Below are 14,699 nucleotides of genomic sequence, written 5' to 3'. Positions count from 1 at the left end.
GTGTATCCCCTGCATATGTATTGTTGCAACAAGCACTGGGCCCTAAATTCCATGGCATCTCATTTACATTGGCCATTACCCTTCTTTTCTTTTTTATTGGTCTGTTCCTTTCTCTCATTTCTATTTCTCCCTTCATGGAAAGGCTTTAGTATCTGGTTTTTATTTTCCCCTTTTTTAGGTAAAGGTGATGACAGGTAGTGAGCTGACAGATTCAGGAGCAGGGAGTGGGATCCAGGGCACTGACCTGGAAGGGCATGAGCCATAGCGTGCGGGAAGACCGGCTGGACATTGACCTGCAGAGAGATTTACAGCGGTGAACTAGCCTCCTGTCTTGCTGACTTTTTATGTGGATGCTTTGCCTACATTAAAAGTCTTTCTCTTTTAAACTGTCTTCACAGATAGTTTTAACTTATCAATCCTCAGAATACGGTCTGTGGATCCTCTTTCATCATAACGCTAAAACATTATTTGCCTTTTCCACTGTTTTTGCCATTTCTGCTGAGGGTGCAAAAGTGCCGTGAGTAAAAATGATGGTGCCTGTTCACAAACAAGGCTGGGGCGCCAACTGTGATAGTATTAAACTTTCATGATGGCCATATGTTCTTCACCTCCAAGCACTTGTGGTAAGAAGAAGATTCCAGTTACATTTAAGAATGTCATTGATGTAGCTATAAAAATTATTAATTTTATCAAATTTTGACCCTGAGTACACAGCTTTTTAAAATGCTTATGATGAAATGGAAGTGTGTAGAAAGCACGTTTATCACATACTAAAAGAAGGTGTCCACAGGGAAGTCTTGTGTGGGCAACTGACTTAACTAGCTGCTTTGTCATGATGGACTACTTTTACCTAAAAGAACAATTGACAGATTATGCTTAATCATCTTGAGTGCTTAGTAGATGGTTTCTCATAAATGGTCAAAGTACAGCCTTTTACTTCACTGACAGTGTTGTTGCCCATGTTAAATTCAAGCTTTCAAGCAAAACTCAACTGCAAAACTTCTTCTACCTACCACTCTTGGCTTCGCAGCTTTGCAATACTTCAGACTTTGCTTATGAGATCAGTGGTAATAGTAATTTTTTCATATTGTATGATGAAATAACTAATACATGATGTTAAAAACTCAAGAATGTATAAAAGATTCATTCAAACTGTAACCTAGACCAATAGATTTAAATGTAATAGAGTAAAAAAAAAATATGGTTATAGATTTCTCAGCAATACTGACTCTTAAGAAACTATCCCCTGACTTTGTTCTGTTATCACAAGAAGACCACCCACAGTTACACGGAAGGTTATTAAAGTACCCTGCCTTTCCAGTTCTGCTTCTATCAGAGGTTGGGTTTTCTTCTTCCACTTTAAGACAACATATTGTAACACATTCAATACAAACACCGACGAGAGTCCAGTTGTCTTAATAAATTGGACAGGAAAAGATTTACAATCATGTAAAACAGTGCCTCTTCTCTCTGAATTTGAATTCTTTGGGAAAACGTATCTATTTTTCTTGAAAAGTGGTTTATGTTATCGTGTAATGAATACACTGTCATTTTAAATGAATTAATATTTTTAAATCTGTTTTAATTTCTAATAGGAATTGAATGTAATAGGGTAAAAAAAAAGCTCTTAGATTTCCCAGAGCAACTGACTGTTAAGAAATGATTTCTGTATAACCTACACAGACAGAGCTTTTTGTAATCTTCAGTAATGTTTAAGAGGACAGAGAGGTCCCGAGACCCAAAAGTTTGGGAACCACTGACTTCAGCACTAGCACAACCAACAGGGCCGCTGTGAGAGGAGAAAATGTGTGTTTCGGCGCTAGCAACTGGCTTTAAGGTCTGATCTGCTGTTTTTCCTAGAGGCAAGTTATCTAATGTATTGGGGCAAATTTTATCTCTCTAATACCTAGTTTCCTTACTTGTAAAAATTGACAGTAATAAAGCTGTTTCGTTCGCTGAAGGTTAGGTAGTTGTTTTGATGTTGTCTTTTAAAAGTTTTTTCATTAGGTGTTACAATGCCAAGCATGACTACCACCAATCATTTATTTAAAAAGAGATTGTGAAATTATTTGAAGATGTTATCTTCTGCCTGGGTGGCGTATTCACGTCTAAAACTTCCCCTTGAACCTTTATGGACATTTTTAAGTATTGGGTTGGCCAAAAAGTTTGTTCAGGTTTTCTTGTGAGCACGTATGAAAAACCCGAGTGAACTTTTTGGCCAAGCCAATACATGTGTAAACTTAAAATTTTACAATTAGAAAAGCAGTGAAACTAATTCAGAACATTTACTTAGGCATGATGAGACAGATGGTAGTCCTATAAAAAGATGGCATATATTTTTGGAAGTGCAAACAGAAAAACAGATACTCTTAAAAATTCCAGAGTAATTTAATCTTTGCCCAGAAAATGAAAGGAAGAGATAAAAGACCATATGGCCTGATAGAACTTTGTGTGTTTCTCATGTTTGGGATTGAATTTTGTTTATTGAATGTTATTATTAAGTTGCATATGGATTTATAGTTGAAAAAAGAAATTATCATCAAGTGGATAAATTACCAAGTACTTTTACTATAGTTATCAGTCTTGTTTTCTGTGAAATGGATGCGACAGTGGGAAGCAGAGATGTTTGAACCTCAGTCCTAGTAGTTAGTTAGTTACTGTTAGTCACTCAGTTGTACCCGACTCTTTGCGACCCCGTGGACCGCAGCCCACCAGGCTCTTCTGTCCATGGGATTTTCCAGGCAGGGATACTGGAGTGGGTTGCCATTTCCTTCTCCACGGGAACTTCCTGACCCAGGGATCTAACCTGGGTCTCCTACCCTGCAGGCAGATTCTTTACCATCTGAGCTATGAGGGAAGCCAGACCTAGTAAGGGTGAGTTAAATATGATGCTTGCACATCCGAGTCAGTTACTGATTCTGCTGTTGAGGCAATTGCGTACATCAGCATCAAGTCGTCTGTCACTGTGGACCTTTCCTTTGAGTGTTCTCACTCATTTTACTTTGTTGTTTATTCAGCAGTTATCTGTGGCGTGCCAGTTATCTGTGGGCCAGATCCATGATGGGTGCTGGGATAACACGCTGAGAAAAAGATGGACACTAGTCTCTGCTTTTGTCAGTTACAGCCTTCTGGGGTCACAGGTATTAATCAGATAATTATGCAAATAGATGTAAGCATACATCCCAGATGGAAATTCGAAGCTGGAGAGGTGTGCAGTGTCCTCAGATCCCCTAGTTGGAGGATTTCACCTAATCAGGAAGAGCAGTTTATGTTTCCTGAGGAATTGACAGATGAGCTGAGGTTCAAAGGAATTAGTCAAAGAGGAGAAGGAAAACGGAAACAGTTCAGGTCCAAGGAGCAATATGTTAAAATGTTCTATGTTGAGTGAGAATATGGTGAATATGAATGGAGCAGAAATCACCCAAGACAGCCAGACCGTGTAGAACTTTATTGGCCCTGTTAAGGAGCTGTGTAACCTTTTCCTATGATGATGAATTACCTCTTGAGGTGAGGTGTGAGGAAAGTGGAGGTGGGCGGGGTGTTTGATCACCGTACCTCCTGGGCCCCTGCCACAGTCCTGGATGCCTGGGACACGTCAGTGAGTGGAGGAGGAGAGGGGTGACAGAGAGCCTGTTAAAGCAAGACACTTCTGTTGTCCTGGGTAAGAGGGTTTGCCATGTAGCCTGAATGGCATGATCAGGGCAGGTCTCATCGAGACAGTGACGTCGGGAAGACTTGACCGAAGCTGGGGGCAGGGGGTTGTTGTATGATGTTTGCAGCCAGCTCCCAGGCCCTCAGTGGCAGTGTGTTTATAGTGTTCTCAGAGCACCGGGAGGCGAGTAAAGAGAGCACTGGAGGAACGGGGTGAGGACAGGAGCTTCAGCCCCTGTTGTCCTTCACTGAGGGAGCTGAGAAGCTGTTTCAGGTTGTCGTCGTCCTGCAGCGGGGCAGGCAGGATTTGAGGGAGGCCAGAGTGCCTGTGGGCAGGATCAGGCAGTCCAGATCCTGCCGTGGATTCTCTCCTAGTCAGGGCTCCTTTCTGCATCGTGTTCTGGATCTTTCTTCATCTTCTGGACTTGCTTTTCAGAACTTAACCTCCTTATTCATCTCTGAAGCTTGGACTTACAGCATGTGGCACGTGCTGCAGATGTTTTCCCTCCAGCCTGGGACGAGTCTGTGTGTTCCTCACTGCATTAACTGTGTCTGCACACACACGTTTCTAGTGATTAGTATATCCTTAACTGGGGGACCTAGAAGGGTTGCAACTGCAACTGTTGCCTGCCAGAACTGAGGCTGAATGTTACTTATAATAATGTTAAAATTATGTCACAAAATTGGGACCTGATGAAGAATTACTTGCAAATGGAAGTTAGCTGTGAATAAAATGCAGTTTTAAAATTCAACTCTACATGCAGTTGACTCACATTTGAGTCTCTCTAGCGCTTATACGTTGAACTTGAGCTCTCCTTGCCCATCCATTGTTAGAAAATTTTAGAGGCAACATGACCTGCTGCGGAAGCTTGGATAGCCCTCCCTGAGCACTCCAAATGACTCCAGGCGATTGTTTTTAACATTTTAACATCTTACATTTTATTCAGAAACGATTCATCTGTTTTTCAGATGAGGCGGTTTTCCATTATGGCTTGGCAGAGGATATTGACTGGTTCCCTGTGCTCTGTGCTACACAGTAGGGCCTTGTTTATCCGTTATGTATGTAATGGTTTACATCTGCCAACTCCAGCCTCCCAGTCCGTGCCTCCCCACCCCCCATCCCCCTTGGCAACCACAGGTCTGTTCTCTGTGTCTGCGAGTCTTTCTATTCCACAGATAGGTTCATTTCTGTCCTATTTTAGATTCCACATATGCATGATACCATACGGTATTTGTCTTTCTACTTACTTCACTTAGTATGATCATCTCCAGTTGCATCCATGCTGCCACAGATGGTGTTATTTTGTTCTTCTTTAATGGCTGAGTAATATTCCATTGTGTTTATAAACCACATCTTCTTCATCCATTCATCTATTGATGAACATTTAGGTTATTTCTATGTCTTGGCTGTTGTGAATAGTGCTGCTATACACATAGGGGTGCGTGTATCTTTTTGAATTAGAGTTTTCTCTGGATATGTGCCCAGGAGTGGGATTGCTGGATCATATGGTAATTCTATTTTTAGTTTTCTAAGGAACCTCCATACTGTTTTCCATAGTGGCTGTACCAATTTGCATTCCCACCAGTGGTGTAGGAGGGGGTTCCCTTTTCTTCACATCTTCTCTAGCACCTGTTATTTGTAGAGATTTTTTTTTTTAAACCATTTATCATTTATTTATTATTATTATTTATTTCTTTACTTTACAATATTGTATTGGTTGTAGAGGTTTTAATGATGGCCAGTCTGAGGAGTGTGATCTGGTACCTCGTTGTAGTTTTGATTTGCCTTTTTCTAATAATAGAGAGCTGAACTAACATTTTATACCATTCATAGAAAGCCAATGGGGCCTGACCCACTAGGTCAAGCTTTAAGTGTAGTAGGTTTACCTGCTGGGGTTTGGGAGTTTGGGGTAACACTCCAGACACACCAGACATAATCCATTTTGGATACTGAGCCATTGATCTAGTTTATCAAGAATTTGCTGATTTTCAGTTCTTACTATAAATGGTACTTTCTTTACAGCATTCCTGTTTTGGGGGCTAAACATGTTTGTTTTCTCTTGTATTCACGGCCTCTAGTTTTATGGATATTGGTAATTAAGTTTTCTTAATCTCTGTAAATTGATGGTCGGTTTTTTTGGTGGACAAAATTGGATTCGTTGCTAGTGAGCCAGAAAGTGATCACTTAACACAGGGAGGTTTTTATTAGTCTTCTCATCACCATTTTCTGCCTGTTAAGACAAATAATGCAGTTTCCCTTACTGTGAAGAACTGTACTTATTGTTACGGCTGTCCCCGTAACACCTGTCTTGGGAGGTCTGGGCTGGCCGGGCTCTGGGATCGTGCAGGTGGACAGACCCTGTTCCCAGTAGACTTGTGGCTGTGGAGGGCATGTCTAGGCTTTCCCCAGATAACTTGTCACAGATTATGGACTTCCTTTAATTCATTTTTACAGCTGTTTAAAGATTTAAAAATACACCTAGGTTGTTGAAGAATTGCTTGGGCTTGTTATGGACGTGGTGCCTTCTTTGCTGAGTGTTGGCTCTCTGCAGGACACAGGCTGGTGGCTGGGACCGTGTGGGTCATTGTGAAAAGGGCGACTGACTCAGTGTTAGGAAGGACAGGCACGTGGACCATAATTAGGGTTAAATCAAAGTGAGGTGCAAGGAGAAAAACATTAGGGTTTGTTCCTGAAGCATTATCAAATGTTGGTCAAATAGGCAGTGATCTACTGTGCTGCGTGAAATGGGGGGGAAAAAATCTGTCCAAATGAGCTTACCTTCTTATACTCAGGCATCTTTGTTCAGAAGCTGAAGAATTAAAACTAAGACTTGTGGAGACATTATTTAATGTGACCTTTTAATTTTTTTTTTTTTTTAGACAGTGACTCTAGAGGGGAAATGAAGCTGGAAAAACGCATGGATGCAGCCTCGCCTGCAGCCTGCCCAGATGTCCGCGGATAATCTCCCCGAGAGAAATTGAGCCCCTCGGATCAGGTAGCTCGTCAGAATGAAGAAAATCAGCCTTAAGACCTTCCGGAAATCTTTCAACTTGAGTAAGAGCAAAGAAGACGCGGAATTCATGGTCGTACAACAGCCAGCACTAGCCGGCGACTTCGGCAAAGAGGAGTCCTTGTTCGGGAGCTGCTACGGGAAGGAGATGGCCGGCTGCGAGCTGCACGGCGAGGACGAAAAGGGCGGCGGCAAGAACCGGGCCAAGAGCGAGAGCCTCATGGGCACGCTCAAGAGGCGGCTGAGCGCCAAGCAGAAGGCCAAGGGCAAGGGCGGCGCGGCAGCTGGGGGTGCCGCGGACGAGGACACATTCTCGTCGTCGTCGGCGCCGCTGGTGTTCAAGGACGCGCGGGCGCCGCGGCCCATGCGCTCCACGTCGCTGCGCAGCCACCACTACAGCCCCACGCCCTGGCCGCTGCGGCCCACCGCCTCGGAGGAGACGTGTATCCGGATGGAGGTGCGGGTCAAGGCGCTGGTGCACTCTCCCGGCGCGGGCCCGGCCCTCAACGGCGTGCGCAAGGACTTCGGCGAGCTCCGCCCCGCGGCCGAGCCCGCCTGCCCGTGCCCGGAGCCGCCCGCCGCGCCCGGGAGCCCAGCGCCTGCGGCCGGGGACCTGCGCCTGCGCCTGGGCGAGCACGTGCCTGTGGTCCTGGGCCTGCTGCCTCAGGACTACCTCCCGTACACCGTGCCTTTGGACGGCTCCTCCCCGATGGAGGTCTCGGCCGTCCTGCCGCCCCCGGCCGCCGGGGGCCCCTGCCCCGCCCGCCGCGACGAGGACCCCGGGCGCCCAGCGCCCGAGCTCTTCGGCGACCCGCCGGTGGGCGGCCTGCTGGGGGGCCCCGCGGCGGGGGTGCTGCCGAGCCCGCGGGCGGGCCCCGACGACGGGCCCCCCCTCTCCCCGCTGCTACCTCCGCTGCAGACCGACCCGAGCCAAAGGACCTTCGCCGGGCTTGCTGGCCCGGACGCCCACGCGGCCGACAGCGTGCGCTGCCACTTGAATTTCGACCCCACCTCGGCGCCCGGGGTGGCCAGGGTGTACGACTCGGTGCAGAGCAGCGGCCCCCTGGCGGTGACCAGCCTGACGGAGGAGCTCAAGAAGCTGGCCAAGCAGGGCTGGTACTGGGGGCCCATCACGCGCTGGGAGGCGGAGGGCAAGCTGGCCAACGTGCCCGACGGCTCCTTCCTGGTGCGGGACAGCTCGGACGACCGCTACCTGCTCAGCCTGAGCTTCCGCTCGCACGGCAAGACCCTGCACACCCGGATCGAGCACTCGAACGGCCGGTTCAGCTTCTACGAGCAGCCGGACGTGGAGGGGCACACGTCCATCGTGGACCTCATCGAGCACTCCATCAGGGACTCGGAGAACGGCGCCTTCTGCTACTCGCGCTCGCGCCTGCCGGGCTCCGCCACCTACCCGGTGCGGCTCACCAACCCGGTGTCGCGCTTCATGCAGGTGCGCTCGCTGCAGTACCTGTGCCGCTTCGTCATCCGCCAGTACACCCGGATAGACCTGATCCAGAAGCTGCCCCTGCCCAACAAAATGAAGGATTACCTACAGGAGAAGCACTACTGACAGAGGCCCGCAGCCCGGCATCGTGCACTTTGGGAGTGAGAGAGAGAGAGACTGAGATACAGTTTACAGACTCTTCATCGCCATCAGAATCTTTTGCTGCCATACTCTTTATTTCAGTTTTATGTGTAAAAGAGTGTCCAGTCCGTTTAGGGGTGGGGAACCGTCTGCGAGGTGTCTTGGGTTCATTTTCGTTCTTTACAAAAGGGAAGTCTGGAGGTTTGAGGTGTGAAGTCTTTTCCATCAGCGTGCAGAATAATCACAATGTGAATGATCAGATTCTCTTTACCCACCCACCCCCAATCCTTTGCTGCTATCCACTGTGATTTTATGCATTAAAAGCACATTTCATGTGTATCCAATCCTGAGTAAAGTTGAATGAAACTTGCAGAATGAACCTGTTACGTCTCTCTTTCAGTGGCCCATCTTCAAAGATCGTGTTGAGTCAGCATAGCCCTGTGATTAATCACAAGAGTTTACACCTACACCGAAAATGATTTTTAATTTCATGCTCTACAAAGGTTTATTTAGAATTGTGAACTGACATAACCTTGGGTAATGGAATGCAGGTCTGCGACATATCTTTCTGCCACATTCATTTCTAAATTGTTTGAGGTTGTGCTGTCTTTTGGTTATGAGAAGCTGGATTTTTCTGTTGCCTTCATTTTCATCTTGTGGTTTGTCTGTTTTTAATAAATGGCCTTACATTAAAAAGTTGTAAAGAAATGTATACCACCAATTTAAAAATTGTTGCCTTTTCTGTCATTAAACTCTGGTACAAATTGGCATAACGTATAAAGACCTATGGAACTAGAACTATCAAAGAAATTATTAGATGATCTTAGTTTCCTGTGATAAGCAATTTTTTTGTTATCTATACTTTCCTCTGGTAAAATGTTTTATCTGTGATTTCTTTAGCTTAGACATCATTTTCTTGGGTGAACTTGATGTAGAAATGCTTTTCATAAATGGACTAGATCCTCTTGCAACATTAAAGTCTATATAAAGTTTTAAATTGATCTGAATAGAAAGAAAAGGTTTTAAAGTTGGGTTTATATTTTTCATTTATGTAGTCACCATTAAAATGTGCTAGATTTAACACTTCCTTCCCCCACCAAAAAAAACAAAAGCAACAAAACCAAAAAATCCCAGTGACTTAAGTTTAAAAATTGTGGAAATTGTGGTGCACCGTTTAACAAAAATGTTAACACGGAATCAGGTGTGTGCATTTACCTACCATATATACTGCCATTTATCCATGGGTTTCTATTTTTAATTTAGCTACGTCTTAAGTAAATTAGCATCATTAGTTTTTTCATCTCTTTTGATTCAGTCCTTTGCAGGGTGGGGGTAGTATGTTATATCCAATACTTTTTAGTTATTTTGAAATGCAGTACTTATTCACTGCAGATTCTTTAGTATTTTGAGATTGTTCCATCCAGAAGATGTTTCTAGCTACATAACTTTAAAGAAAATATTTCCCCTTCCAATGAAACATGTAATTTAAGACATTTCTTCCTTTTCCTATCTCTTATCCCCATTAAAAAAAAAAAAAAGGGTGAAGGTCTTAGGTCAAATTTAATAGCTTTGTCATTCAGACATATCAGTATCCCCATTTTTTTTTTTCTGTTTCTGTTTTTTTTTTTTTTTTTTTTTTGAGTCAACTGAGAATTACCAAGAAAAGGCCCAGTGTATTAATACCTGTGTTATGGTATTTTGACTTAAAGGGGAAAAGGTACTTAATTTTGGTGGAATGTTTGATTGTACCTTGTTGCAAAGACTCCTCTTTCATTTTCTGATATGTTTTCACCTAATAAGATGGAATATGGAGTATACTGTAATAATATAATTTAAGTGTTCATTATAAGCTATTTGGATTAAGAACTATTACAGAGTTGTAAACTTGTTATCAAATTAATGCAAGACATTTAAACTATTTTTTTGCAAAACTATTTATTTTTAAACAATTTAAAATATATCTAGGGTGAGTTAAAAGTCCCTGTGCATCTATATTAGATGGCAGGTATTGTCACAGAGTCACTGTGTATTAATAATAAGTGTTGAGATGGCTTCTCCGTGTTTCTAGAAGCATTGACATGTACTCTTTGTGAGACCGTGGTGCACAGAGGTCTTTAGACTGCCCTGAACCCTGTCTTATGTGGGCATAGCCTGTTCCCCACACCTTCCTCATGATAACCGTGTGTTTAAGATCGAGCCATTTGGTTTCAAGTTAAGATCATCCTGATTTCCATATAAATGTCTTGAAAATTGTATTTTGTGTTTTTATGGAGGGCAAGTCTTGATACTGTTCTAATTCAGAAAGCCAATTCGTAGTGTGCTTTTGTATGTTCATAATCTAAAATTCCTTTAAGTAAAATCCCCTATTCTAATCCAGTTTCAGATTGCTAGGGTCTGATAGTGTATCAATAAAAATAAAAGTGTTTGCAAAGAAATCATTTACAAACAGAGAGGAATATTGCAGTGTTTTTCGCTTTTGTTTAGAGAACCATTTGGCCGAGGCAGCACAATATACTGAACAATTGGCTTTATCGGCTAGTAAAACATTCTGGTTAAAAATGGAAAGGGGAAAAAAAGAAGTCTTCATCCTGTAGCTTTTGTGCGGGTAGCGCTTGGGTGAATTTCTGGATTCTGCTGAATGGTGGCTTAGATGACATGGGTGCTGCTTGTAAGTGATTTCTTAAATGTTTGCTTCTGAAAATCTGAGCTCAAGGCAAGAGAAAGAATACAGGAAAGCTGTATCCTGCCATACGAAATGAATCAGAGTTGCTTTTTATCAAATATCTCATCCCAGAAACATGATGGAAGCCAGAAGCTATTTCCAGGCTTCCTAGGACACTATTGTGCTTTTTTTTTTTTTTTACAAATAATAAGAGCATAGAAAGTACTTGAAAAAGTCTCCTTTCTCTAAGGAAAACTGTGCCCCATTTTGGTGCAATAATCTGAAAATTTTAGAAGGTCAAAAAATGTCACAGGAAACGATCATAGAATTTAAAATAGTTTTTAAGGAAACCAGCTACACAGGGCAACCATCTTGCTGTTAAAAGAAATCGTGCCAAAAGGCTAAACCATTGGAATATAGGAAATAAAACCCAAGTACAATATACAGGATAATTTCTGAGCCAGTATTACTAAAACAGGATAAAAGTTACTGAAATCTTCAGTAGCTTATATTCAGTGTCCCTGCTAGTGCTACCAGTCCGAATCTCTTTCTTAACAATGCTTTCAGAAATGCCAATTTTGATCATTGTACAGTTCACATTGTATATGAGAGAGATTTGCTTTATGAATGATTCAAAATAATCCGTTTTAAATCTTCATGGCTTTTCATCCAACGTGAAGTCTTAATTTAAAGTCACACTACCAGCAATAGACAGTTTTGCTGAAAACTCTAATAAGGAACACTTGCCAGTTCCATAAATAACTTTAAAATTCTAAAACAAAGTATTGGTACGCTAGTAATCACAAATTCGGTTTCTTTTAATACTTTTTTAATCCTGTAAAGATTTTTTATAAACATCCTTTTTATTAATCAGTCATAACATGGCGAGTGTGTAGTTGCTGTTTCTGAAAAGTGATCCAACCTCTACTTCCAGAGATGATGAAAAATTCTTATAGAATTTTGTAATAAGTATACATGTTGGGTTAAAGAAATTTTATAGTTGTCGGAGTGCCATGGAATTAATACTTGCAATCCAGATTGCTGTAGTTTACACTTTTTCTGTATGTTTCGAATCAGGTGTGTACCATTTGTACTGAGAACACCACAGAATGAATTATCCAAAGTCCATTGATTTTAATACGTGTTTTGGTTTGTAAACAAACTATAGTAATTTCTTGCACATTTTTGGAGATTAATCGTATAAAGAATTTATGTATCTGCTTCTAGATACAACATGTAAATAAAAATTTCGTTCACAAGATCTGCCTTGTGGTCTGTTTAATAATCAGATGCAGAGTTTGACTTGTAATTAGTATAGAGCTAACTGAGTTATTTCTGGAAGTCCCATATACTGGGCAGAGACTGGAGGTAGGGACCAACAAGTTTTAGTAAAACAGGAAAAGTGAAATGGTGACGGGAGACAGCCAGTGTTGCTAAAGCCTTCAGCACAAAGGATGGAGCGAGTTGGCAGAACATTTGCAAAACAAAGACTAATTAACACAGTAATAATAAAACCTCTCTAACAGAATGTTAGGCCAAATGATAAAAAATGTTTGGATTTTGACATTTAAAAAATATGTCCCTTATTACTTCATGATGTTCAATAGAATCAGGTGATCTTTCTGTAGGAGTTACTTAAAAATCCTTTCATAGACAATGATACCTAATAGCCACTGAGTTGCCTTGTATGTTTTGAAGTTCTTGAAACACCACATTGGGTTGAACGTTCACTTGAAAATTTGTTGTTCAGTTAAACGTTTTAACAGGTCTTTTATCCTAGCTAATACAAAGATAAATTTTTAAATGACCTGGTTGAGAATATACCACAAATTTTGACTTTCATAGAATGCAAATAATGTGTTGTTCTAACCACGTTTTCTAGAACGGGTATCAATTGACAGCATTGATTCCAGTATCAGACTTTACTGATGGTGGTGCTAATGAAATGGGAAATTAAGGGAAAGAGATGGTCAGGTCTCAGGAGCTATGTAGAAGTTTAGACTTTACAGACTTAACACCCTAGCCACATAGATTCTTACTCATCCAAACAGAGCTGAACAGTTGCTACAGTAGAGTCGCTTAGTCGTGTCCGACTCTGCGACCCCGTGGACTGTAACTGCCAGTCTCCTTTATCCATGGGATTCTCCAGGCAAAAATGCTAGAGTGGGTTGTCATTTCCTTCTCCAGGGGATCTTCCTGAGCCATGGATAGAAGAACATGGGTCTCTTGCATTGCAGGCAGATTCTTTACCATCTGAGCCACCAGGGGAGCTTACTATTAAGAGACTTTTCTAAGTATAAAGACAGGTCAGCTTAAAAAGTATCAGCAGATACGTGCTTGACTTTATCTTATAATCTATAGACAATACATTAGAATATGTAATGAATCTGTACACCTTTTCCAAAGGAATACTCGAGACAGAAGTATCTATAAAGTGATAAATGACAGTCATCAATCAGAAGAAATAGTATAGATGAAGCTCCTCTTGATGGTCATGCAGACAGTGCTCACTGCCACCTCATCTTTAGTCTTTTTTTTAACCTCACAGGTTTTACTTACGCTTTTCAACTTTTCCGAATCAAAAATATTTTAACTTTTATTTCACTTGAATTTAGTCCTTATCCTGCTATTTTAATCTCCAATCTTTTTTTTTAAAACTCTTTAGCTTCATTTAAACTTCATGTTTTAAAAATCCTTTAATTCTTTTAGTGTATTTGTATTCCAGTTTCCAGTTTTAAGGGCTTCCTAACCTGTAACATCTTTTAAAAAAAAAACTTGACTTCTGTTTTTCCTGCTCTTTTTGCATGACTTGTCTTACTAATGGATGTTTTTGCCTCATCTGCCTTCCCCATCCCCTTTCCCCAGGCTGCTGCTGCTGCTGCTGCTAAGTCACTTCAGTCATGTCTGACTCTTTGACCCCGTAGACGCAGCCCGCCAGGCTCCCCCGTCCCTGGGATTCTCCAGGCAAGAACACTGGAGTGGGTTGCCATTTCCTTCTCCAATGCATGAAAGTGAAAAGTGAAAGTGAAGTCGCTCAGTCGTGTCCGACTCTTAGCGACCCCATGGACTGCAGCTCACCAGTCTCCTCCATCCATGGGATTTTCCAGGCAAGAGTACTGGAGTGGGGGGCCATTGCCTTCTCCACTCCCCATGCTACCTCCCCTGAATCCAGGGCCTCCTGATAGCACCAGAGCCTGACACTGACAAAGAGCCCAGCAGCAGCGGCATCTACATTAAATATCCATATCTGAGCATAGCTGAATTTTGTAGTCATTAGACTCCTGGAGTTTTGTTTTGAACTGCATTTTCCGTACATCATACCAGGTAGCCTCCCACCTCTTCTGGAAGAATTAGAGGAGTCTCCTCTTAGGAGAGGCTCCATCAGATTGTAAAAGCTCAGGAGAGGTTGACCAGAGCAGGGATTATCAATATTTTTACAGAGTGTATGAACAGGGTCAGTTGCCTTTACGTAGAGGTCATTTGGGGCTGTCAAATTCTGTCCTTGTTAACTGGCTTGCAAATAAGGGTACATCTCAAGCTGGAAAGAGACTCTGATCACGAGCCATGGATTTCACACCAAGGAAATTTTTAGTAAGCACAGATTCTTCTAGGAAGCTAGCCTTTTCTGGTCTGTGTTCTGTAAGTCTAATGTATGTGTGTGTGTTAGGTCGCTTCAGTCGTGTCCAACTCTCTGCGACCCTATGAAAGTCTAGGGTCGCACTAGTTTTTCATAACAGCTTAGGTCATAAGTTATGTGTGTGTGTGCTCAGTCGTGTCTGACTCTGCA

General features: G+C 42.5%; 1 protein-coding gene across 1 annotated transcript in view; it reads left to right on the top strand.

The window, feature by feature from the left end:
• SOCS6 (suppressor of cytokine signaling 6) overlaps positions 1–8,813 on the top strand; it is a 30,556-nt gene extending 21,743 nt beyond the window's left edge. The window contains exon 3 of the mRNA XM_052660455.1: positions 6,532–8,813. Within this exon, the coding sequence (XP_052516415.1) occupies positions 6,661–8,235 (1,575 nt within the window). The 5' untranslated portion in view covers positions 6,532–6,660 and the 3' untranslated portion in view covers positions 8,236–8,813. The remainder of the gene's footprint in view (positions 1–6,531) is intronic.
• Positions 8,814–14,699: the final 5,886 nt, after the last annotated feature.

Source organism: Budorcas taxicolor, chromosome 22 (genome assembly GCF_023091745.1).
Source record: "Budorcas taxicolor isolate Tak-1 chromosome 22, Takin1.1, whole genome shotgun sequence".
In the NCBI taxonomy this organism is placed as follows: domain Eukaryota; kingdom Metazoa; phylum Chordata; class Mammalia; order Artiodactyla; family Bovidae; genus Budorcas; species Budorcas taxicolor.
This window is presented reverse-complemented; position numbering and strand designations above follow the sequence as displayed.